Source organism: Camellia sinensis, chromosome 12, assembly GCF_055761805.1.
Source record: "Camellia sinensis isolate YWXY chromosome 12, ASM5576180v1, whole genome shotgun sequence".
Classification (NCBI taxonomy): Eukaryota; Viridiplantae; Streptophyta; class Magnoliopsida; order Ericales; family Theaceae; genus Camellia; species Camellia sinensis.
The window spans coordinates 58,449,569-58,476,798 of record NC_138972.1 but is presented as its reverse complement, the minus strand read 5'-3'; the positions used below and the strand labels follow the sequence as shown (position 1 = coordinate 58,476,798).

General features: G+C 34.4%; 1 protein-coding gene and 1 long non-coding RNA gene across 5 annotated transcripts; both read right to left on the bottom strand.

Moving 5' to 3' along the window:
• Positions 1-5,140: 5,140 nt before the first annotated feature.
• Positions 5,141-12,830, bottom strand: LOC145804517 (uncharacterized). 4 transcript variants are annotated; one of them, XR_014346462.1, is made up of 5 exons: positions 12,547-12,830; positions 11,652-11,821; positions 9,878-9,957; positions 9,639-9,797; positions 5,141-5,792 (listed from the first exon to the last, which is right to left on the bottom strand). It is a non-coding gene; the product is annotated as an uncharacterized LOC145804517 (long non-coding RNA). The 4 variants fall into 4 exon arrangements; XR_014346461.1 differs by having other exon boundaries at positions 5,291-5,899; positions 12,547-12,828; XR_014346464.1 differs by having other exon boundaries at positions 5,292-5,899; positions 9,639-9,794.
• A 1,121-nt stretch (positions 12,831-13,951) lies between these two features.
• Positions 13,952-19,326, bottom strand: LOC114312695 (uncharacterized). Its single transcript, XM_082898692.1, has 6 exons — positions 18,943-19,326; positions 16,389-16,919; positions 16,077-16,302; positions 15,525-15,977; positions 14,981-15,342; positions 13,952-14,891 (listed from the first exon to the last, which is right to left on the bottom strand). Exons 2-6 carry the CDS (start codon positions 16,917-16,919, stop codon positions 14,310-14,312), a joined length of 2,154 nt encoding a protein of 717 aa, XP_082754818.1. The 5' UTR covers positions 18,943-19,326; the 3' UTR covers positions 13,952-14,309.
• Between the last annotated feature and the right edge of the window lie 7,904 nt (positions 19,327-27,230).

Below are 27,230 nucleotides of genomic sequence, written 5' to 3'. Positions count from 1 at the left end.
CACAAATGGGCTCCAACTAATTTCTTGTTAGAGTAAAGCAAAATCATATAATCGAACGATAACAAATAGTTGAAAAAAATTAGTTTGTCTGCTAACAAGACACTGGAGTAATTTAAATTCTTTAATATTGTATTACCAAAAGCTATCAGTGTAAAAGAAAAAACTGAAAAGACTTTGAAGAGTTTTTAGTTTAGGATTAGTTTTGGTAGTATAATGGGTGTAATGAGAATCACAATTTTCTTTTAGTGATATAATAAGATGAATGGTGTAAAAAGGTAATTTAATGGTACAAGTAGAAGAAGAAAAAAATTTGAAAAATTCTATTTCCATACACCTACTTAATAGATATCAAAAGCACACCACTTTAATAAAAAAAATTAAAAATAATAATAATAACAATATAAGAGAAGAAAGAACAATATTCACAATTTAACTGATTTGGCTGGCGCTTTGGGGCCATTTGTGCCTATTAACTTATATATTGGTTAAAGGGCGTAAATGTGTGTGGAATGAGATTTTAGGTAGAGTGTGTATAAGAATAAGAGTTAGGATATAATTAAAATATCAAGTATGTAAAATAAGAAGAATAATTAAAAATCAGAATAATAAATAATTACATTGAGAAATAATATGCATAAAAGATATAAGTGAATAAAATTTGTCAAAAAAAATTGTAGTAATGATAGCAATATGACGTACTTTGACGAAATTGCCAATCCTAAAAGGCTGAAGCATGAAACATGAAACATCAGAAAAAACACGTTCCACGTGCAAAGTTTCACGTGTCCAGCGTGTTTTTGCTTCAAACCTTGTTATTATCCTCTGCTGGTAAACCCGTGTTATGCATGGTATATAAAAAAAATTAATAATATATTTTTATATAAAATAATATAAATAGTTAAATTTTTATATATAAATTATGAAAATAAAGATGATTGAAATAAACAATTTAAGTCTCACAATTTTATCACAATTTATTTATTATTTTTTAATTTGTCACAAATTTATTCATAATTTTCAACTTCCTTACTAGAATTTCAAGCTTAGATGAGTTCAATCCGAACATCTGGAATCGAGCTTAGAAATTTTTAAAAATTAAACAACATAGTTTTTAATTAAGTGGGAACCTATATAGAAATTCAAAATTTTAATTAAATTTGAATGAATTTGGGTAGAAACACTAAATACCCTAGCAATCAAAACAATATTATATATATAAATATAAATTATTTGCTAATTTACTTTTTAAATAATAATTAAAATTAATTAAAAATTTAATATTAATGAGCAAAAGAAAAAGAAATATATTTAAGATTTCCAATAGAATTTTCGTGAAAATATTTAGGAAATATACTTTTTAAAAAGAGATCATCGAATTTTATGATATTAAAAAAAAATTACTTTTTATAATGGTATAAATAATTTAAATATTATTTTTTAGAAATTATTTTTAATTTAAAAATTACAATAAAATATTAAATAGAATAAAAACAAATTTCTTACAAAATAAAATTATTTGAATAAAAAAAAGTAAGAAGAAAATTTAATATGGTATTTTCATTTTATCTAAAAATAATTCTGGATGAACAATAAATTATCACTTATAACTCTCTCTTTTTTTTTAAACAAAAAAAGTTTAACGAACTATCACTTTTAATTAAAAAAAAATTAACGTTTCTTTCTAATTTATTTTAACAAAAGTAACTCTTTAACAATTTGAGTTAAAGATATCTTTATTCTTTATTTTAATTTTTTTAATTGACAATTGAAATTTTAAAAAAAAAAATCTAACAAAATCTGTCATGTTTGGTAAGTACTAAAAAAGTTATGTATTGTTCTTCTGTTAAAAAAAATTTTATATTAAAAAATATTATCGTTCAACTCTTTATAGTTTAGAGGATATAAAATTTTTTTTTATAAAATTTAAAACAAAAAAAGAAAAAAAAATTAATAGCGGTTAATAATTTGAACACATGTAGTTAAAACAAATTATATTTAGACCAATAATATGATGACGCATGTGAATATTGATCTCATTTGTAACATATATTAACAAAAAATTAAAAAAGATTAAAAAAATGAGAAAAAAGAATTACAACTTTCAACCTTAATGAAATGACAATATTTAGAAATTATAATATTATATAGATATATAGATAAATCATGGAATAAATCATTATTTAAAACTTATATATTATAGGATAAATCATTATAATTTTAAATTTAAATTAATGGAATGTTTTCTATATTTAGTGCCTCTCAAATTTGACTTTTGAAATGGATTAATATACTTTCTATTTCTTATTTTATAAATTTGATATACGAATTTGAAAGTCATAAATTAAGAGATATTATAATTATTATTATTTACTTGAATGAGAGCTATAGAGGATTTTTTTAATTATTTAAAATAAAAAAAAATAGTTTGAGATATTGGAACTCTCACAAGACTTGTGGTTAGAAACCTCATTTTACTTATATAATATATAGATAGATAGATAAATAGATTTAATAAGAATTTATATTTGTTTTAGATTTTTTTATATACAAATTATTTTTTTAGATTTTTTATTAAAATAATTTAACAACATAATTTAAGTAAGAATTTAAATTTGAAATTTCATTTTAAGAATATAAAATTAATTTATAGACCAATCATATTGTAACACGTACTAACAAAAAATTAAACAAAATAAAAAAAAAATGAGAAAAAAGGATTACAACTTTCAACCTTAATGAAATGACAATATTATGCAATTATAATAATATATAGATATATAAATAAATCATGAAATAGATGATTATTTAAAACTTATATTATGGGATAAATCATTATAATTTTAAATTTAAATTAATGGAATGCTCTCCATATTTAGTGCCACTCAAATTTGTATTTTGAAACGGATTAGTATACTTTCTATTTTTTATTTTATATATTTGATATATCTTCCATTTGAAAGTCATAAATCAAGAGATATTAATTTTTTTTTTTTTTTATTGCTTGAATGAGAGCTATAGAGATTTTTTTCATTATTTAAAATCAAAAAATTAAAAATTTTAGTTTGAGGTATCTGAACTCCTACAAGACTTGTGGTTATAAATCCTTTTTACTTACATAATATATAGATAAATAGATAGACAGATTTAATAAGGATTTAGATTTGTCATGCCCCACTTTTTATGCCAACGGATACCATTACCAAATCCTTTATTATAACACAATTTTAGAGATCATGCGCGGAAATTCAATACAATAAGGAGTGCTATTATTGAAGGTTCTCTCATTCGAATGTGAAGTGAATGCAACATAAGTTTAAAATAAATAAATTTTCCATAGGCTTACATCATTTAAATTAAAGGAAATGGTTTAACCATTTTACATCAATGGCATTCTGCCCACAAATAAAAGGCCTCGTGGCCCACACATAAAGAAGATTCTCGATTTTGAAACACTTCTCGACGTTCACCTGAAAAAGGATTAGCAACACGGGATCGACATAAAGTCCAATAGGGATCCCAAACAATAACAACATACAGATAGCTATGATCATGAATGCTTTAAATCATAATATATGCATAATGTAACGCTTTACACAGAAACACACTTATATAAAAACATTTCTCAAAATTATTCATTTCGTTCAACAACATAAGCAATTTACTTTTCTTCCTTCTTGTTACATTTTTCCAAAACTCATAAAACAGTAACAAATTCCCGAAAACAATTTCACAAAGCCCATTACGCTTTCTCTCACTTTTCGGACTTAAACCTGATTTGCCTTTTGGAAACATGTTCACAAGTATCCGATGTCCTTCACATTATTCACAATCCCAATGCAGTACTTACATTTGTTTCCAACACATTCATATTTGTAAAAAGGGAAAACAACAAGCAACCAACAACTATCTACTCAACGAGTGAGGCAACTCGGCCTTCTAGAACCATAACCACCATAACCCATAATATACACAAATAGACTGAGACAATAACGATAAATTAGTTCTGCTCTACCTGCTTTAAGCACGGTAAACAAAGGATGCACATTCCCATAACGAAATGTCAGGCCAAAGATACACCTCAAGCCATTTTAGTCTTACTTCATTTCATGGCAATTCATTTCAAGTTAATTTATTTCATTTCAATTCATGAGCCAATTCATTACATTTTAGACACTCAACTGAACTCAGTGGTTCTCAATCAACACAATTATTACACAAACACTTCAATTTGTTATTTTACAAAAATTTCGTCTGCGGAAATCGGCACCCATATATATATATATACATATATACACGCGGTTTCAGGACTTTCACCCTAGACACTCTGGCCAACTTAATTTCAATGGAATCTATCCCCTATCACCTCCCAAACATGGAGTACATCCCATTTTTCCTCCCAAACATCATACGTATATAATGTATTTAAAACATGGTCATATTTAATGACAACCAACAAAATATTAGTTTCAATTCACCTAATCCTCATGCAATTTCTACAACAGTCATAGCTATCCTTTACCGATAGGCCAAAACATATATTTCTAAACAGATATACACACTACAAGAATTTTCTCTTTTGGCGACTAAATTTTTAGTCACCAAAAGTCATTTTTTAGTTGCCTATAGCCTTTAGCGACTAAATTTTTTGGTCGGAAAATTAGTAGCCGAAGAGTAGTCGGGAAAGCTAATTCGCGACTAAACTTGATTTAGTCGCCAAATGTATTCATTTGCCGACTAAATATTTAGTCGCCAATAGGTTGGAAAATTAATTAAATAATACATTTTTGCTGACCAATTTTTTTGTCGCCAAAAGCCAATGATTTAGTCGTGGAAAAATTTTTAGCTATTAAATTTTTTAGTCGCCTAAAGAAAATACTAGTGTTTTGGCTACTAAAATTTTAGTCGCCTAAAATCAATCTTTTTTGGCTACTAAAATTTTAGTCGGCAAATACTATACTAAAAATTTAGTCGCCTAAACTTCCACAGTTTTGACTACTAAAAATTTAGTCACCTAAACTCACATTTTTTGCTACTAAATTTTTAGTCGCCAAAAGTATTTTTATTCTTCAACTTTTGTTTTTAGCTACAAAATATTTTAGTCGCCAAATATTTGATTTTCTTTTGGCTACAAAACTTTTAGTGGCCAAAGGTTTGATTTTCTTTTGGCTACAAAACATTTAGTAGCCAAATGGTTGTTTTTCTGTTGCCTACAAAAAATTTAGTAGCCAAATGTTTGATTTTCTTTTGGCTACAAAACTTTTAGTAGCCAAATGTTTGTTTTTTTTTTTCCTTTTTTTTGGCTACAAAACGTTCAGTCAGTAAAAACATGATATTATGTTTTATTACAAATATTATAATATGTCCATAACCTGTTTGTATTCCATGCAACCTACAATACGTATATAAATAAAATGATACATAAACTATCAATCATTCCACAATCTGCATCCGTATACAAAAAATAAATTACTTTAACTGTCCAAGTACATACAAATTAACTATTGTCCAAACTAAAATAATAATTCCATATAACATATAAAATCATACAAAAAGTAAAGCCCTCCATATACAAAAATTACATTTATTGTACCATGTGAAATGACCGTTTGGCATGATACAAATTACTATCGTAATCTGTACTACAACAAAAGGTGATGCATGTACCAAGCCAAAAATACATCTATGTACCACGACAAAAAATCATATATCTGTACGGCAACAAAAGTGATCTATCTACCATGCCAGTAATTATCTGTTCGCTGCCAAAAGTTTTCTGTATCAGTAATAGTTAACTGCACAAAAGCCGGAGACAACAAAAGTATTATATTACTTCTATACAAAAGTACAATTTCTTCTCCATACACCAAAATATCTCTGAAAGTCCACGCAACAAAATCATCTACAAAAAAAAAAAAAAAAAAAAAAAAAAAAAAAAAAAAAACATTAGAATTGGACCTAAAAATTCCCAACTTCATGAATGAATTTGGCAACAAGTGACAAATAAAAATAAGTGAGAAGCAACCTTCCATGATGAATCAATTATTAGTCATTGTACAGTCTTTCTAGAGTCTTTTGTTATAAGGAACATTGTTAAATGCGGAACAATCATTACTAAATCTTTCATTAGTAACATAAAGCTAATCATTACTAAATCTTTCATTAGTAACATAAAGCTAATGTAACAATCTTCTATTTGTATGCAACATGTATCCAAATTCTATGGCTAAACCAATATCAAAGCCTAATGTGAATAAAAAGTATTCTTTTTACCAACTTCCTCATTATTTGCATGCAAAAGGCACTTGAATCATTAGATTGGATATAAAACCATCGCTGCTTATTAATGTATGTCAGTGCCATTTTAGAAAGGATATTAGAACATGTGACAAAAATAATAACAAAAATAAATTTCAATCATAAAAGGAAATATGTAGAAATATATGTTGAGACACCTATAAATGGTTCATCAAAGAAAGAATACTTGATTTCTCATGACGCACATGGCCTCAGAAACGCCATGAGCATGTTTCATACTTGTATGAAAGCTTAAATATAATATAACACACATCTGTATGTTCAAAAAATTAGCAAGTTTAAAACAAGGCGTAAACTGAGTTCATATTGGTTTCTGAATATTTTTCCTATAATTTTCCATTACTATACATCTCCAATACATTTTGTCAGTTGTCACAAGTCCTATTTGTAATGGAGAAGCTACCCGTGAGAGTCAGACGGAGGTTCGGGGGCTATTTTGAAGTTTCGCCCCCGAAAAGCCCCTTTTCGACTAAGTTTTGGGCGTAATCGGCTCTAAATCCCTACTTACGGGTCTAAATAACATTCCGTCAGTTGTCGCAAGTCATATTTGGCATGGGAAAGCTGTTCGTGTCAGCCACACGGCGGTTCAAGGGCTGTTTTGAATTTTCACCCCCGAAATGTCCTTTTTCGACTAAGTTTTGGGCATATTCGTCTTTAAATCCCAACCTACGGGTTTGAATAACATTCCGTCAATTGTCACAAGTCCTATTTGGCATGGGGAAGGTGTTCGTGTTGGCTACGTGGCGGTTTGGGGGCTGTTTTCAATTTTCACCCTCAAAACGCCTTTTTCGAGTTTTGGGCATATTTGGCTCTAAATCCCAACATATGCGTCCGAATAATATTCCGTCACTTGTAACAAGTCATTTGGCATGGGGAAGCTGTTCGTGTCAGCCACACAACAGTTCAGGGGCTGTTTTGAATTATCGCCCCCCAAACGCCATTTGTCGACTAAGATTTGAGCGTATTTGGCTCTAAATCCCAACCTATGGGTCCAAATAACATTCCGTCAGTTGTCACAAGTCCTATTTGTAATGGGGAAGCTGCTCGTGAGAGTCAGACAGAGGTTCGGGGGTTGTTTTGAAATTTTGCCCCTGAAATGTCTTTTTTCGACTAAGTGTTGGGTGGATTCAGCTCTAAATCCCAACCTACGGGTCCGAATAACATTCCGTCAGTTGTCAAGAGTCATTTGGCATGGGGAAGCTGTTCGTTTTGGCCACACGGCAGTTCAAGGGCTGTTTTTAATTTTCGCCCCGAAATGCCCTTTTTCGACTAAGTTTTGGGCATATTCGTATCTAAATCCCAACCTGCAGGTCCGAATAACATTCCGTCAGTTGTCACAAGTCCTATTTGGCATGGAAAAGGTGTTCGTGTCGGACATACGGTGGTTCAAGGCCTATTTTTAATTTTCGCTCCCGAAAGGCCGTTTTTCAACTAAGTTTTGGCATATTCGTCTCTAAATCCCAACCTACGGGTTCGAACAACATTTCATCAGTTGTCACAAGTCATATTTGGCATGGAGAAGCTATTCGTGTCAGCCACACGGCGGTTTGGGGGCTGTTTTAAATTTTCGCCCCCGAAACGCCCTTTTTCGACTAAGTTTTGGGCGTATTTGGCTCTAAATCCCAACCTACAGGTCCGAATAACTATCCTTCAGTTGTCACAAGTCATATTTGGCATGGGGAAGTTGTTTGTTTTGGCCACACGGCAGTTCAAGGGCTATTTTGAATTTTCGCCCCCGAAACGCCCTTTTTTGACTAAGTTTTGGGTGTATTCGTCTCTAAATGCCAACCTATGGGTCCGAATAGCATTCCGTCAGTTGTCACAAGTCCTATTTGGCATGGGGAAGGTGTTCGTGTCGGCCACACGGTGGTTCAAGGCCTGTTTTGAATTTTCGCCCCCAAAAGGCCGTTTTTTGACTAAGTTTTGGCGTATTCGTCTTTAAATCCCAACCTATGGGTCTGAATAACATCTCGTCAGTTGTCACAAGTCATATTTGGCATGGGGAAGCTGTTCGTGTCAGCCACACGGCGGTTTGGGGCCGGTTTTGAATTTTTGCCCCCGAAACGCCCTTTTTCGACTAAGTTTTGTGCGTATTCGGCTCTAAATCCCAACCTACAGGTCCGAATAACATTCTGTTAGTTGTCACAAGTCATATTTGGCATGGGGAAGCTGTTCGTTTTGGCCACACGGCGATTCAAGGGTTGTTTTGAATTTTCGCCCCCGAAACGCCCTTTTTCGACTAAGTTTTGTGCGTATTCAGCTCTAAATCCCAACCTACGGGTCCAAATAACATTCCGTTAGTTGTCATAAGTCCTATTTGGCATGGGGAAGGTGTTCGTGTCGACCACATGGCGGTTCAAGGGCTGTTTTGAATTTTCGCCCCCGAAAGGCCATTTTTCGACTAAGTTTTGGCGTATTCGTCTCTAAATCCCAACCTGCGGGTCCAAATAACATTCCGTCAGTTGTCACAAGTCATATTCGTCATGGGGAAGCTGTTCGTGTCGGCCACATGGTGATTCCAGGGCTGTTTTGAATTTTCACCCTCGAAACACCCTTTTTCGGCTAAGACAAATTATAATTTTTAGACTTCACAAAAATTTGTTCCCCTCGTCAATACTAATATGTAAAGAGTTTTTTGACATCGTGGGAGGCCATCATCGGCCCCTCTTGCCCCTCTCTAGGTCCATCATTGATTACATATGCATGGCGTGTGCAGCTGTCTATACTATATATGTGTATGGATTCGTCTATTTCTTTCAATGATTTGAGTTGTGAGTATTTGTTTTTGCTGTCTTCAAGTATAAGCAAGGGTCTGATTCTGTTCTGGTTGTGGATAAAAATGATTACAACAAATGCAATAAAGCCAAACCCATACAATGTCTAGAAGTTCCATAAGCAATACCAGGAGTTCCATAACATTATATCAATGAAAACATACTTATGAGATCAGGAGTTCCATAACCATACAATCTCTAGTAAGTTCCATAACATTACTAATACCAGGAGTTCCATAACCAATGCTTTCCAACCTCAATACTTATGAGATCAAACTCAAAATTCAAAAATCATTATATCAATGAAAACACTAATATCTAGGTTCCATGCAGAATAATGAGTAGCACGATTCAGACATCACAACCAGCTCAAAGATTAAAATGGCATTAATTTTCTAGAAATTAAAGTAGATCCTTCAAAAGATGCCTCCTACTGCAAGAAAGCTCTACACATCGCAATATAGTACACCTAATGTTTTGATTTCCACATTATTGGCAATCATCTTGCCCTTTTATTATTACTGAAATAAGTTTAAGAAATTATGTTACCTCATCTATGTTCTCAAACTTCCTTTCTGGCTCTGGAGGTTGACCGCCATAGCTTTGAGTTGGACATGGGGTCACATAGATTACCCTTTTAGAACTCATGCAACCCATGGCCTATATAATTCACACAGGTTCTGCAGCATCCAGCAAATGTGACTTCTTCTAGAAAATTATGCACAATCACAAAATGACATAGCATATAATACAAGAGCAATTATGAAATAAACAAGAGGCCTACATACCCCTTGGATTCTCTTTCCAGTAACAAGACATTTGGGTCCACTGGCCCTCTTCTTGGTGCTCTGATACACCAACCTCCCTCCTAAATTCACACAAAATTTAGCTCAAATGAGAAAATTTAACTATCATTTCCACAATTTCCATAGCAAACTTGTAACTTATTTTACACATTATAGCTAAATCTTGTATCGAATTTGGCACAAAACCTAGTAATTGTAAAATATAACACAATGTTTATCTAGCCTTTGGAGAGTTCCAATTTGGCCTTGATCTTAATTTTTGACAATAACATTCATTGGAGAAGCTCCATTTTTTTTTTCTTTATAAATCTCAAATAAAGATTCGAGATAAGTTATAAATAAATAAATAGGACTAAGGAAATGGACATGAATCAAGATAATAGCATCAAAACCACCTTATTAGTATCTTTTGAATAGACCGAATCTACGTTTGAAGATAATGCACATAAGAATATATAATTTCTCCAACATACAGCGAAAGAGCTAATACTATATCAGCATTAAGGGAAAATGCTGGAAGCGCCATAGTCAAAGAGAAGCAAAATAACCTCGCACCATATCCTATCATACAAGCAAACTGATGAGTACTGAAGCACTGAGCAATTTTTGCTACAATGGAAGCAGACATTCGCAAGCCACTTTGAATCAAGTGTTGGTGCACAGCACCTACAGCAAGAAGTATTGGAATGGCAGGCCAAGTATCGACAAAAAGGACACAATGTAGTATTAAAAATAGAAAATAATACAATCATATATCTGTATAATTGTTTTTCAGGTGAAAAAAGGAAAAGGAAAAAAAAGAGAGACAGAGAGAAAGAGAAGAAAAAAGTATATACTGTAATAGCATATAGGGTAAGTTTTACATGAAGTTTTCTGAAGCATCACTCCAGATAACAATGCATAATTTGGATAATACACCACATTTTTAAGCCTATCAGCATCAAATTCAGGTCAAATACAAGCATAACTATCAAATAAAATTCAAGCTTATATATATAAATATCATAAACATAAATGTAGATAATAAGGCAGGTCTTTTCTGCACCTTGACTGCAACCATGCAACTTTGAAACCTAGGCTCATACCTTGCCACTAGTTTCACACTTGGACCCAAGCAAAGCTCAACACCCAAACCTCAATGCACCTTGTCCCTTTAACGATTATGGAATCTTAATTAATAAGCTTAGATGTTTATAACCGTCACCGTCACCCTAAGACATTAAAGTTAAACTTTTATACACTTATCAAGCCTTTGACATAAAAATAACTGATTAATATGCTTCTAGACATTAAGAATGTGTAACTAATCAAGTTAGTGATATAGACAACAGCATAGGAAATTTGGATGCAAGTCAAAAATAAAAAATAACCTATTACTTCACTTATTAAAATGGTTCCTGAGCTTGCACCCCAACATTTAACATCACATCATGACCAACCCACGGGTCATTAGAGTGTGCAAAAGGGAAATCCAAAAAAAAAAAAAAAGTAGTCACTACAAGTAAAAAGAGAAATAAAGTCACTAAAATTACAAAAACCCATGTTATGTATGGTTAATCAAGTCAAATTCAGCTATCAGGAGTTCAATTTGCTAAATACAAATAGCTAGTAACCCAGAAGAAAAAAAAAAGTAAACAAATTCACATCGTTGACCTTTACATGACGACCTTGTGACAGTTACATAAGAAATAAAGTATGATTAATAAAGTACAGCCAAATCGAACCGTAACATTTCTGTACTTAACAGAATGCTTACCAGGGTGACTGATCTGAGGGCATCTCGGACGTGACATACCAATTCTGAATCAGAGAAATTAACATCCTCCATTTCAGCAAATCCTGCCCTTTCAGTTGCTAAATCCACTCCCATGGTCTCTATACTACTGCTCCACTAGGGCCGAGCAACTTAAATTGTATAAACTAAACCTACACAATGAGAAAACTAGAGTGAACACTATGCCCATGTTTATCACAAACCAATCCAGGAATGCAATACTGCTAGACTCTGCAGCAATTGCCTGGCATAATAGAATTCAGAGCATTTCTTGCACAACAAAATGTTTACGAAATTTGGAGTAAATATAATAAAATAAAATAAAAAGTATGTTCCTATTGAAAACAATTTTGGCATATTGGAATAGCGCTTAAAAGCACGAATTCAAGCACAATAATTCAATGAAAAAGGTAGAGCATATATCATTAACATTAATTTACAATGTTTCTATATCAACCTTTTATTATCCTCCGATTTCAATCATCATCATAATAAGTACCCCAAAAAAAAAATAAAAAAAACAATGCTCCTTCATTAGCATGTCAAAAGCCACACACTACCTACCTCTAATTAGATTAGATTTTCAAAAAATGAGCAAATGAAGCACTAAAGTACAGCAGACGCACCAAAATACAACAGAAGCACTATAAAAAATTTTAAAAAAATAAATCTAAATGATAAACAAGAACAAATGCAGCCATCAAACCTACAATCCTAAGATCAAAAAAGAGCAGAAAACCCTAGAAGAAAAAACCCCATCGATTTGGGGTTGGGTATGTGTGAAGGTATGCAAATGGAAGAAGAAAACCCTAGAGGCTGAAATTAGGGGAAGAGAGACTGAAAGATAGACAGAGGGCAAAATAGAGAGAGGACATACTTGGGGCAATGCTCCAATGGTGGATTGACGGCGGTGCTCGTGTGCGATGGCGGTGATGCTCCCGTACCCGACGTCGATGGAGACAAAAGTGAGAGAGAGAGAGCTGGAGGAGGGCAGAGGCGTAAGAGAGTGAGAGTGAGAAAGAGAGAGAGTGAGTGACAGAGTGAGAGACAAACAAACGTCTGAGAGAGTTTGAGCGTCTGGAAGTGTATTTTTTAAACCTAGTTTATTTTCTTTCCCGACCAATTTTTGTAGTCGCCAATAATAAATAATGACGTTTTTCTGACTAACGACTTTAGGCCCCGTTTGTTTTCAGTGATAGAAGGGAGGGGATTGATAGTGAGGGGATTAATAGTGAGGGGATTGTTAGTGAGGAGATTGATAGTGAGGGGATTAGTAAAATTGTGTTTGTTTTATAATCAATGGAGTAGTAATAGTTCATGTTTGTTTTGAGAGATAGGAATGGGATTAACCATGTGAAATTCCACAAATACCCTTATTGAGCTACAGATACTGTGTTGTTTGTGAACTGTTTGTGTCAAAATTGAAGTATTGGGCTTTCAGTGAGTGGACAATTGGTCACCTTGTCAGCAATCTGTTTTTCTCAAGTTAGCATCAAAACATGAAAAATATTTGATCCATATTTATTTTACACAAATTTTTGTACATAATTTTTTTCCCCTCATACAACTGTTTCATGCTTTGGGTATAATGTATAAAAATGAGAAAGGTCAGTTATTTTTAGCCTGATTATGTTTGTAGCTAACAGCATTATGGCAGTTATTTTTAGTTCCACTATGCACATATCAAACTTATATAATTTTTGCATAAGAAACGTAGTGAAACGGCATAGTAGCTGAATTTTGCAAACCTTGATTTTGGCGTGAATGACCTCACAGTCATGGGTTTGACCTATGGCTCAATAATTTAATGTCAATTCACTTTTAGAATTTAATTAACTTTGCTGAACTTGATGAAGCTGTTAAACTAATGCATTAATTTGGAAAATTGGAAATTTCGGTAGTTTATAGATCTTTTTTCTTTTTAATTCATTGACAGTGTAGAACAGGAGAGAAGACAAAAAAAAATCATTGGACAAAATAGGTAAATCAGACTATCTGTAGCTCAATTATCATATACCTCAAAGTTAATTGTTACTGTGATAATATCATCCAACACAGCATCGGCTATAACTTTTCCAATTTCTCCATTCCTCTGTCATGCCATTCCTTGTTCCATCGGCTATATACTGTGTTGTTTTCAGATTTATTTGCATAAAAAGGTGGCTCAATCTAAGACAATAACAGTTTAAAAAATGAAATAATCCCAATGCAATTCAATTTTACAACAAATTGTTCTCCCTTGAAATTAATTGGCTCATTCATTCCATAAACACTCAACAACATTTGAAATTAAACCACCCTCAATGAGTTTGAATTTATTCACACACTTTTGAAATCTGTGAGCAAAACGCATTACTTAATTGGGGAACAGCAGTAAGATCTATGACAACAATAATATATGAACTATAATATTTATAGTTCCATGCCTTGTTGCATAACAACAATAATACATGAACTACAGATTTTATACTACCAAGTTACAAAAACTAGCCCAACACAGGAGCAACATTTACTCAACAAAAAGACCATCATAAAGTATTGCAGCAGCAAAAACTACCTAACCTATAATATTTATGCATCACACAATATATTACAAGTCATGTGGGAAACAAAAAGACCATCATACAGTAGATGTCACATTTAAATATGACCTTCCAATAGCAAAGAAACCCACTCCATCTTGTCATTCTCATCTAAACTGAAAAACAAGTCAACTTTGTCTTCATCTTTTACTATCATAGATGCTGCCATCAATCTTTGGGTATTACTCATTGGCAACTTCAGAAGTTCTGCATTAACCAACCTCCTCTGTTGGGATAGGTCATGTGAATATCCTATCCTATGAGCAATCTCCACCATCGTAGTATTAGTATTCTCAATGAATGATCCAAGATTTTTTGCCATCTCTGATAGTTCAGTGGGAATCCCCTCAGCATGTCGAGCCCGCTTTTTCCCAGTTTTAGTAGAGTCAGCACGGTTGGGAACATTACCTGCAGTAGACATTGAGTAATCCGTATCACCCATGTTCATACTAAACTGTTCAGCAGGAGATTGTTCTCCTTCTTCTGTAGTTGCATTTGCATTCTCCTTTTCCATGGCTGCAACTGCATCGGCAGGATCCTCAGCCAGTTCACCAGTCGCCCTATCCTTCCCAAATAGAATAAGCCAATCTTCATAGAATGGGAATGGCCTGTTTCGCATCCCTTTGGCATCTGGCACCCTCTACACAAGTGATTATCTAATTATTAAAAAGAACAAATTGATTTATAAGTACATAGACATACAAATAACAACATAAAAATGAGATTTACCCTGACATAGTTCTGCCATACGTCGTCACTATCAACAAGCACCATCTTTTGTTCATCATCCCAACCAAAACCACTTATGTTTAACATATCTTGCAGAGCATTATATTGTTTCCTCCAACATTTAATCTTCGAGTCGATGTGAGGAGTGGCTCGAAGATCAGTTCCAGGAAATGCACTTAAGATCTTCTTCTCACATTCATTGTAGAAGCCTGCCCTAAACTGATTATTATCAAGCTTCCACCTGGGATTATTTGCTATTACATCCTTCATGGTTGTAATGAGGAATACTTCCTCACGGTGATTCCAAAGCCTTCGAGGTTTCCCCTTCTTACGAGAACTAGTGGTACCTGAGTCATCCATACCTATATATATGTATATCATAAGTTTAAATCATAACACACATGTCAATCGTAAATAACAAATCAACTTACACAACATTTGTTACAAATACCACACAAAAACTAAACAAATAAGGTTCGAATTACATGGCATAATAAAATCTCAGTATTACATAAAAATCATCATACAACACTAATTTATTGACCTCTGCTTGCTTGCCATTCATTAAACATTTGGGTTGCCAAGGCAGTTCTCCATTCACTCCATTGATCAGATGCTTCAACAACATCAATCGTTTCATCTCCTAATTCAGTAGCTGGAGGAGGAGGATTCATTTCCTCGTTCTCATCATCATCAAGATCCATAGGCATTTCACGTTGTATGAGATTGTGGAGAAGGCAACATGCAGTGATAATACGAAATTGAGTCTTGATTGGAAAGTAAGAATAAGTCCTCAATATTGCCCATCTCATTTTCAGTAGTCCAAAACACCTCTCAATGACGTTACGAGCAGAAGAGTGCCTCATGTTAAAAAACTCTTGTGGAGTTGTTGGGGCACCCCCTTCTCTCCATGTTGAAAGATGGTAACGTTGTCCTCTATATGGTGCAAGAAAACCCTCCCCATTTGTGTAACCCGCATCTACGAGATAGTAGTGGCCTGTAATTATGTAAGATGGTTTCACTATGTATATAACAAAATAATTGTTTAATATAGATATAGTATACTTATATATATAACAATATATAATTATCATACCAGTAGGGACTTTTAACCCATTGGGTCTACTGACAGCATCTCTAAGTACCCTAGAGTCAGAAGCAGATCCTTCCCATCCAGGCAAGACATATATGAATTGCATGTCTTGGGAGCACACACCCAATACATTTGTGGCAATTTCTCCCTTTCTTGTTCTATACCTTGGTTTGTCTATTGCAGGGGCAAGAACCTTAACATAGGTTCCATCTAAAGCACCAAGACAATTCTAAAAAAAAAAAAAAATTATAAAATTAATATAGGTAATACAAAAATATAATATGCTCATTAAGCGAAATTGTAAATATATTGTACCTGAAAACAACTCCACCTATCATCTGTACAATTAGCAGTTACCGGTTCAGGCTTTTTAAGGAGGAGACCATGGAGGCGCAACACAGCCTTCAGAACATTATTGAAGTGCTTACTAACTGTTTGACCACTCCGCATGAAATTAAATTTAATTTTGCGGTTCTTAGTGTGATGTGCAAGCACATTCAAAAACATTGCTACTTGCTCCTCCAAAACGACATACTTTGAATCAGATAATCCAACACTTCGCACCAACCCACATAAAAGCATGAAAGTACGCCTATTCATTCGAAGTTGGTCATGACAATTTATGTCACTATCGTTGACCAATCTATTCAAATGGTCAATTTGTTTTCCATAGGGGTGAGGTGATCTAGGTAGTTGGAACCTAATTTCTTTCTTCTTGAATGCAGCATGTAAAATCACTATATACATAGCACATGCATAATTAATGGATGAAACAACATGTTGGAGGGCTACAAATTCCTCTATCAACTCCTTTCTTCCTTTCTTAGTGGCATAATTATTATCCATCTACAAAAAATGAATAAACAATAAACGGCTAAAATCAACACAGAAAGTAAAACAAATAATAGATAATAGTATTAATTAGCAAGTAGAGCATTGTTCAAATTTTTCCATCCCACATGTTAACAATGTGAAAGTAGTATTAATTTCCCATAAAAAAGAAATGGAAAAGATCATAAAAAAATAAAAGAATATAAAGAAAAAACAAATAATTTGGTGCCACACAAAATTAGCACTACATTGATGCACAAAGACATCAAAGAAAATGAAAGATATTTATTTTCAATGGAAACCCAACCTATTTATGTGTAAGCAGTGATAAACCTATTTATGTCTAACACAATATTTTACCACATTATTTATGTGTAAGCAGTGATAAACATTATGGTACTATCTGTTTGGCAGAGGTTAAAAAAGAAACATTGTTTCCCAAACTTTTTTGTTTTTAGTACAAAAAAAAAAATTATAGTAAATATACTCTTGCCAAAAATAATATATGTTTAGCACGTGCACACAAACTGGTAGAAAAACTACGATTTCTAACCAAAAATAATAATAATAACCATAGCCAAATTTTGAAAGTGGAGTAAAAGCTTAATATGTAAAAGCTTAATATGTTAACCATCCTATGAAACTAGGGTCAAGCATATGTATGAACTTCAGTACTTAAACAAATGAAACCCTTAGCCTTCAACCCACAAGTCTCCAGCAACCAGTCTGCTTTCTTGGTATGTTCTTCACATCCTACCACTTGACTTGCCAAACTATAAAACTCATGTCCTCATAAACAAAACCCTTATCTACAATGCTTTTGCTTAAGAGACAAGCAATGCTTCCATAGTCTTTGACTAGCGGCTTGCTCGATTAGGATCTTTTTAAGGCTTCCTTTTTAGCATTAAATATATTCTTTTTAGCTTCATACATAATCTCTCCAATTGGCAATACATAACCCAAATCAATCAATACTGAAGAAAAGCTGTGGTAATTGAGCAAAACACAAGGATTTTGCACATATAATAAATCCCAAAACTAAGATCTTGAAAATTTGACTGATTGGAAGATTCAAGATCAATTTTTTAATTTGACTTCTATAACAAATTCCCAACTTGAAAAGCAATTGAAACTAGGTCAATGATGAAATTATTATGGTTGTCATAGTTAACATGACAAACTACAACTTGAAAAGTAGCTAAAATAGATCTAATTTGGACATATCAAAGAAAAATCAGTTTATCAGATCTTCATTATTATGATTGCTAGGATAGCAGATCTTTATCAGTTTATCACTCCTCCAAATAGATGACCATGTCACCAATGGTATTGTTATTAAATGTTTATCAGTTTATCACTCCTCCAAATAGGATAGCATATCTTTATCAGTTTATTATTAAATGTTTTTTTTTTCAACATTTAATCTTAGCTGGGTTGATTTTTATTGAGTCCATGATCATAGATAATTTAGTTTTGAAGTGCATAGACTTTATTATCTTATGAACTTGACCTTTATTCGCACCCATGGAATTGGTTTCAGGAATTTGTGCATTTGGGTTGAAAGTGTGGACCACATCAATTTAATATACGAGTTCGAACATACAACAAAGCTGATGCAGTGTGTGTACGAACAAAAATGTTATTTTGGAGATACATAGAACATCAGTACCTTCTTCATTAGTACACAAGTATAGAATCTTCATAGAAAAGTAGCCATTTAGGCATATTGTCAAACACATAGTGAGCATGAAATTGATATTGTAACAGGACAACACAGCAAGGGACAAAATATTAAATTTCAGTAGGTTAAGAAGACAACCACAGCACATAAATTTCAATAGGTTAAGAAGACAACAGAATTCTCTCATTTCGATTAATTTATTTAAAAATCAAAAGCGAAGAAAACAACAAAACAATAATCAGAACGAATATTTCGATTCAAAAAATAGTAAAACAATTTGTGTATATATGTGTGTGTGTATATATATAGACAGTACGGAAGATTGAGATGTGGATATAAAAAGCAAAAAAAAATTACCAGCAGATGCTCCACAGAATCTGAAGATCGAAGATGTGAAGATGAGAGAGCTAGGGCACACTGTGAAGGAGAGTAGGGCAGACTCAGATCGAAAATCTGAAGAAGATGAGCTCTTCTCTTTGCCTCTCCTTCATCCTGCTGCTGCTTCTTCAACGAAGAGCTAGGGCAACAATGGGTAGATAAGTAATCTCTCTCCTAATACCAACGGACTAAATTTTCAATACCAACGCTTGGGGCAGACTATGAATCCTGATGGCAAGGCCCATCTTTAAGCCTCCGGCTTAGCAATCCGTTGTCCAACCCTGCAAACAAACAGAACTTTAGGTGGGTCCCACTGCTATCTTAATCCCCTCCCCTCTTCTATACCCAAAACAAACGGGGTGTTAGTAGCCAGTTAATTTTTCCTCCAAAATTTGAAGTCCAATTTTTAAATTTTTTGATTATAATCGCCGACTAAAATTTAGTCGCTAAAAATAAATTAATACCGACTAAATTATTTTTAGTAAAGATTATACATTTAGGGACCAAAATTTTTTGTCACCTATAGGGTAATTTTTTAGCGACTAAGTCATTTTTAGTTGCCTATTGAGTAACATTTTAGCTACTAATTGTATTTTAGTCGCCTATTGGGCTATTTTTAGCGACTAACTATTTTTTAGTCACTGATTGGGTCATTTTTTAGCTACTAATTATGTTTTCAGTCGCCAATAAGTAATATACGGCTACTAAAAAATTTTAGTAGCTAAAATATGAAACATTGCCAACCAATTCAAATTTTAGTTGCCAAAGGGCTGACTTTTGGCTACTAAATTAATTTAGTAGCCAAATTTAGTCGCAAAAGGTGTAATTTCTTGTAGTGACAATCTCCAAAATAGATAAACTATCTATATTTTCATAGGTGAGAGATGACAAATATTCAACTCCGCGATTTACATTCATATCTACTCATTTCTACATCTAATATGAAAGGAAAACAAAAATCCAATTTTCGTAAGACTTTCAGTCTAATAACAATGATAATATGTAAAAGTTTCAAAATTCGTCCTCAAGTTCATTATCAATTTACGAAGGGTGATGCTTTCATTTTCTTTCAAAAAGACCACTTTTCTTTATTTTACAATCCACACGACTCCAACCATTTTTTAAAAATTCATTCTCGTCATTTTACAAAACCAAAATCGAAACCGAATCCATCCTCTTTATTTTACAAAACCAAATCCATTGATATCAAAATCATAACTCAACTCAACTTCACATGATTAGTCTAAAATAATATCAACACCGTGGATACTTCTCTTTTATTTTCTTTTGATATAAACACGATTATACAACCCATAGTAGCAAAATACAAAGATTATTCAACTCCCTCCCTTTTTAAATCCATTAAATCAATAATATTAAATTAGAGCTTTCCCCCCCTCTCTTCACAAACATATTAAATCATTTCCCCAATTAACCCAAACAACAAGCAACTCAACAATTCCAATAACAAATATCAAACCTTAGATCCCCTTTCATGGCTTTCAAGAAAATCCATAATGAATATGCTTTCTATGCAATAAGATCTACCACACATCTATCTATAGAGGAGGTATTAGAAAGGAGCAAAGAAATCCCTACCTCTTGAAGCGAAGAGATGACAATCCAAAACTCACCAGCAACGAAACCATGAACTATTCGAACCAAAAAGAAGCCCTTAACGAGATCTACAATCTTTCTCAAACGACCATGGTGAAAAGATCACTCTAGGTGAGTAGATCTAGAGATCTAAGTGCGAAAAGTCAAGTTTTAGAGAGAGAAGAGAGAAATCACGGTTTGAGAGGAAAATAAGAGGAAAAGTAATGAGAGGAAAATGTTTTGGGTCTATTTATAGTAGTAGAAAATTTCCCTAAAGTCAAATAAAAGGACAAGTCAAAAACCCCCCAAAACTAGGGCCCAAACCAACCAAAAAAGTGAAAAATTACACGTAGGTGTCGACCCTTCAGACAGAAAAGCAAAGATTGCAACAAGCAAGGTGTCGACCCTTCCTAGACTGGTGTCGACACCAAATTTCAGCAAGCAATTCTAGGACAAGGGTTGACCCTTCCAAGATTGATGTCGACCCTTGAGGCCAACAATAAAAGGTAGGTGTCAACACCACCAAGACTAGTGTCAACCTCAGAACAAGATTTCTAAGTTCCCAAACAACTTTTCAACGTAAACAAGCGTGAACGGACAATCCTAACAAGTTTAAATCGATTTGCACTCCTCCAAAACCAAGATACAACAACACCAAAGATTCCCAAAATAAAATAAAGGATTCAAATACACTTCCCAAAAGTTTTAAAAGGCTTCAAGTGCTACAATATTTATTTTAGATATTTTTTTAATATACAAATTATTGTTTTTAGGTTTTTTTATAAAAATAATTTAACAATCTCATCAGTACCATAGTGTATGGGAGAAGTTGAAAAGGGTGTCGCAGTAGGTATGAGAAAAGTTAAAAAGGCTTCTGGGTTGAGAGAAATCAATTAATGTTGAGGGCTTTTCTTTTTTTTTAAAAAAAAAATCAAAAAATTAAAAAGAGAAATTTAATCAATGCCCCTTCATTACACCCTTGTTTAGTGAAAAGAATAGCCCAATTTATTTTTCTTTATAAACCCCCTAAAGAGAAAACACATAATTGAGTAAAGATAAAGTAAAATATATCTATATATATTTTTGTTTCTTGGACAATATTGCCAGAGTAACATGTTATTGTCAAATAGAGTAATTGTCAAACAGAGTAACATGTTACTGTGAGACAGTAATGTTTTACTGTTACTGTTTACATCAATTTCAACGGTAATAATTTTTTTTTTAAAAAAGAATTTCATAATCAACATAGATTTTATTTGATAGGTCTTGATAAGAGAATTCTAAAAATATTAATTTTATTAAAAGCTGACATCTACATAAAAAATTATATTATTTTAAAGTATAATATTTTGATAATAGTGATATTTGTTGGACTTTTCAAGTAAAATTCGGTTGTGCTACATGCACCAATTAGTCTACTAACTAGTGTACTAACACTAGTTATGACATTATTATTGACTCCACTCATTAATCACATTATAAATCTCAAGAACTTCTCAAATTATGTCACATCGTCAATTAGTACACTAATTGGTGTACATAGCATTATTCAGTAAAATTTATTCTACTTGTCCTTAATGCATTAAAATTTTTATTATGAGTGAGTTTTGACCAAATCTTTCAATTAAAAAATTAAAATTAAGATATTGAAACTCCCACAAGATTTGTGGGTTAGGAACCTCCTCTTCCCTACGTAATATATAGATAAGAACAATGCTTGGTAGCCTAAATATGAGGTTGGCTTGAATGGCTCAAAATTCACTTTGCCGGTCGTCTGGCGAGGAGGTTGACAACCGCGGTCGACTGTAGACACCCCATTTTTGACCTTCCTCAAGACTTGGACGTCACCGCTTGAACACTCGGTGATCATCCATGTTTGTGTTCGTCTTGAGTTCCCGGAGGTCTCGGCTATGCGCCTTGCCTCAGGATCTCTCGACACGATTGTTTTGTGTTTGGTTTTGCACCAAACACTTGTGTTTTGCCTTGGAGGGGCAGGGAATGGCTTGTGGGCCATCCCCACACTCCACCGGCCATGGCTTGAGGCCACCGGCTGTGTTTTGCTTCCACCGGCCGACTACTGTGCATCTTCTTTTGCAGATATTTTGGTGCAGCTAGCATACACTTTCACCCCCTCTATACACGTGTGTGGAGGGATTGCCCTCTTGTTAGCTTCCTTTGGAAGCTTTACAAGGCCATTTGTCTTTAAAAGAGAGCCTCCTCTCTCTTGTTCAGGGGTTAGACAATTTAGACAACATTTTTAGAGGGTTTTGAGTTTTAGGGTTAGGGTTCATATATTCTCCATCTCTATATCTCTCTCTCTCTTGTGTTTTGTGTGTGTTTTGTCTTAGTTTTGTACACAAACACCCACCATCACACCTTTTCTTGGAGCTGAGGCCCTTGAGGGTTGTTTTTGGAGTTGTGGAGTGGTTTGAGCTTGAAGAACCAGCTGGTTCACCATTGGTGAAGAGGGTCTACAAGGGTAAGAAACTTGTCCCTTTATTCCCCATTTTTACATTGCATTTTTGCCTACCTTGCATCCGTTTTTGAGCTTAGTGTATAACATATAAAAGTTGTGTTTTTACCTGCTCTAAATAGTTTGTTAAGGGTGTTTTAAGCTTTGGGGTTGTTTGACCCCTCTTAAGGCTTGTTTGGCCCTTTTTTTGTGCCATTTTGGTTGAGCTCCGGGACCATTGTGTTTGGACCTCCTCACCACTAAAATCTTGAGGGATTTCAGAGGTAAGGATGGTGCCTTGAGGTCCTAGGAAGGAGAGGGCCACCTCCTCTCCTTGTTGTCCTTGAAAATGGCCATTTTTACCTCTTTAGTGAGCATCTAGTCTAAGTGTGTATTGGCCATGCCTTAGCTGATTTTCATGCTTATTATGTCATAATATGCCTCTGTTTTTAGTTGGTTTTGGTACACCATGCTTGCTTAGCATACATGCCTTGTAATGCCATATTGTAGCCTTAACATGCATCTAGGTTTTAACCCTTGTTCAAGCATGCTTTTGGCCTAGCTTTGTGAAGCTTTCATACTTGTTTTACCATGTTTAAGGTCTATTTTTGGTTGTTTTGGTCAACCATAACATGTATTGCATAGCTCCTTTGCATTGTTAGCCTGCAGGCTTTAAGTATGTGAAGTGTTGAGCATGCATTGTTTGATTTATTTCAGTGGTTTGGCACCACTTATAGCATCATTTCAGTCCTCTTAGCATGCTTGTATGCTTGCATTTAATGCTCCTTTGATGCTTTAAGAGGTTGTGTTGTATGCTCCATGTTTGGTCATTGTGCATACTTCCATGTGTAAGTCATTTAGATGCCATCTAAGTGGTCTTTTGGCTTTGTTTTAGCATGCTAAAACTCTGGTTTTGGTCACTTAATTCATGCCATGTGTGGTTGCATTAAGTGTAGTTCAATCCCCCTTGGGCTTGCCTTGAATCTTGGACCATTGTCGCATGTCATGCTTACCTTGTTTGCTTGTTTTGGCACCATCATTAACATGATTTTCAGAGCTTACATTGCATGCCATATGCCCATGTTGTTCCTCTTCAAAGTGTGCTTAAAATTTGCCTCTATGTGCCTAAGTGTTGGACCTTACATGCATTCTTGAGCATGTTAGCCATTGTTTTGGGCCTAGTTGAGAGCTGCCTAATTCAGTTTAAGTCTATCTTTTGCATGCTATTCAAATGTTGTTGCATTAATCCACGTTTGCATGTTTTGGTTACATGTGTTGCATGCTTGAAATCACTTGCATTCGGCATGCATTCCCTTGGTCAAGTTGCTAGCATGTTTGCATGTCTTGCACACTTTCATGATTAGATCACATCTCGCATGCTTCATTAGCTTGCATAATTGTGACATGCTTATTTGCCTTATTTGCTTAGGTTGCGTACCTAGTGTACATTGCATGTTTGCATGCTCCCCTCCATACCATATAGCATACTAGTTTGCATGCCTAGGTTGCATTCCATCTAGCATGCATGCCTTGTCCCTTGATCTAGTGATAGGGATTGGGCCTTTGTTTGTGTGTGTGCATTGCATTTGAAATCAAAATGCATACTTGGTCCCTTGGGCCATCATGCAGGGAAATGCGTGATTGGTGGCCCGAGAATCGAGGCCCATCCTCCTTTGAGTCATAAATATGATAAGGAGTGTGGTTGGTGCATACATTGCTTGAAACGCATTGCCATGCCTTGCCTGCCCTCTGCTGCTGTCAAACAGGTTTCTGCAGGAAGTTTTGGCCGGCCGGCCATATATACTGCCGATCGACCAAATACATTTGGCCGAGAGCCCAATGGATGGTCAATGACCACTTCAAAATGGCCGGTGATGATCCCACTCAGCCGGTGGTGTTCCATAACACTCAGAGGAGCAACCTTGGGAGTTGTGCAATTTTCAGAGAAGCAGAACAGTCAAAGCAGAGGCAACTGTGGATGGAAGTGACTTTCCGAGTGGAACCGAGCGTGCATTGCATTGGGCCCTCTTCCTGAGGCTGTTTACTGCTTTCATTAGATTAGTCAATTTGTTAATTAATTAATTGATTTGTAATATTTAATTAGCTTGTAGGTTAATTAACCTGTAATATTTATTCGGACCCTCCGAGCGAGGGCAAATCTGTAATAAGTGTGCGTGAGTGTGTGTATGTCTTCCAACCCCCACTTCTTTCTCCCTTTTATTTACCTACTTTTGATGGTTAGTATTAGGACATGTTTACTTTAGCATACCTTATGCTATGCATGCGTGCATCATTCATTAGTCTTGCATGCACTAGGCTCGGCGCATCATGCTAACTGCATAAGTATTTCAAATCTAACTTGAATACATGCTACTTGTGCATTTTCACATGTCATTTATAGACTAGCCGAGCCTACTCTAGTGACATTCCGTATGCGTTGCATTAGGCATTTAAACATGGACTTAGATCATGCATGATTGCTAACATGTTCTTGTTTTGGCACGGAGTACTAGGTGAGCTCTTTACGCTTTAGCATCTCACATGAGTGTGAACGTTAACATGATAGCATGATTACCATGAGGCTAGATGCTTATGTGATATAAACTGCTTGAATGCCTGTGGGTGAAGGTTGGATTGTTTGAGTTGGAACAACTCGTTGAAATCCGTGCTTTAGCCTACTTGCGAGTGGCAAATTTCAAACTATTTTTTTCAAATAAACGGATATGCAATGCTTCGTTCCAATTCAGGCGATTTGGTCTATACTTGTTTATTGTGCGCATAACGTAGTAATTCTAGGCTAATAACCGGAATAAGAACACATAACGTTTTCAAAATCGGATATCACGGTTAGTAGAGGCCGATCTTCGGATCGGGCGAAAGGGGGTGCTCATAGCTGACCTTCCCCAATCGTACCCAAGCTCCCGAGCCGAGGCAACTTTGGTGATGACGGACACGTGGCCTTTGGCACCGAGTCAGGGTTTCCTAAATTCTCCCATAAAAAATATTTAGGTGGCGACTCTGTATCTGGCAAAGCAGTTCATGTTTGGCACTTCTTTCAAAAATCTGTTTCTCAAAACGATTTGCCGGATTTGGACTCTTTGGTTCAAATTAAGAACCGTGACAATTTGAGAGTCCTGAACTGTAATGAACCCAAAACAAACAGAACGGGGGGGATTTCCTCCCGGGGCATTCGGGGACGTCTACATCGACAAAGGTGACAACCGCGGTAGACAATCTTTCACCTGGTTGTCCACAACACCCATTCGAGCCATTCGAGCCCCTCCAATTTGAGATGCGTTCCAAGGGCAAAATTTCACGTGTCCAACGTGTTTTTGCTTCAAACCTTCCTATTGTTCTTTATTATCAACTAATAATAAATTTCCAATAAAAAAAACTAATAATAAATTTATATTTTTCAAAATATAATTATTTTACCACTTATACATGTGCTTGGCTTCATTTTTTTTTTTAATAAATGAAAATTTTATTAACTTTGGCGAATCAGAAAAGATTAAAAATCTTTTCAGATTTAAATTTGAGTCAGTTATCAAGTAAATGTAAAGAAGGATATATTTTTTTTTTTAATCTCAACGAAGAGCACTTTTACAACAACCAAGTATAGAGGAAAATGAATAGAAAAAAAAGAAAAATTAAAATAAGATGAAAATGATAAAGTAAAATGATTGAATAAACAATCAAATAACAAGTAAAACAACAATAAGGGTTGTGCCGGGTTCAGTGGAGTGTCTGCTGCAGTGGTGGGCTGGAAACAATTTCTACAAAGCTGAGAGGAGGATTTGGAATGCAATTCCTTTGGTTGCCCGTTGGTCCATTTAGAAACATAGGAATGACTATCTCTATAATTATGTTCAACCAGATATGGGGGAGCTGCAGGCAGCAATTATTATCAGATTAGCTATATGGTTGAAAATTGCAAATAAGGATTATCATTACACTATCAATGATTTTCTTTACAACATTATGCAGATTAGATATTGTTTAGGTAGAAGGGTATAACCCTTGTTTGTTTTGGGGGTAGCACTGGGGTGTAGTGAGTTGGATTCTCTCTAACTCTTGGTGGAGGCTTTGGGGATGTATATGATTGGTCTTGCTTTGGGTGCCAACATAGTTGGGATGCTTAACTTTGACAATGATGCAAATTTTCCCAAGCTATATTGTATACTTCTATTTTTTAATAAAATTTCTTTGATTGCCGTTC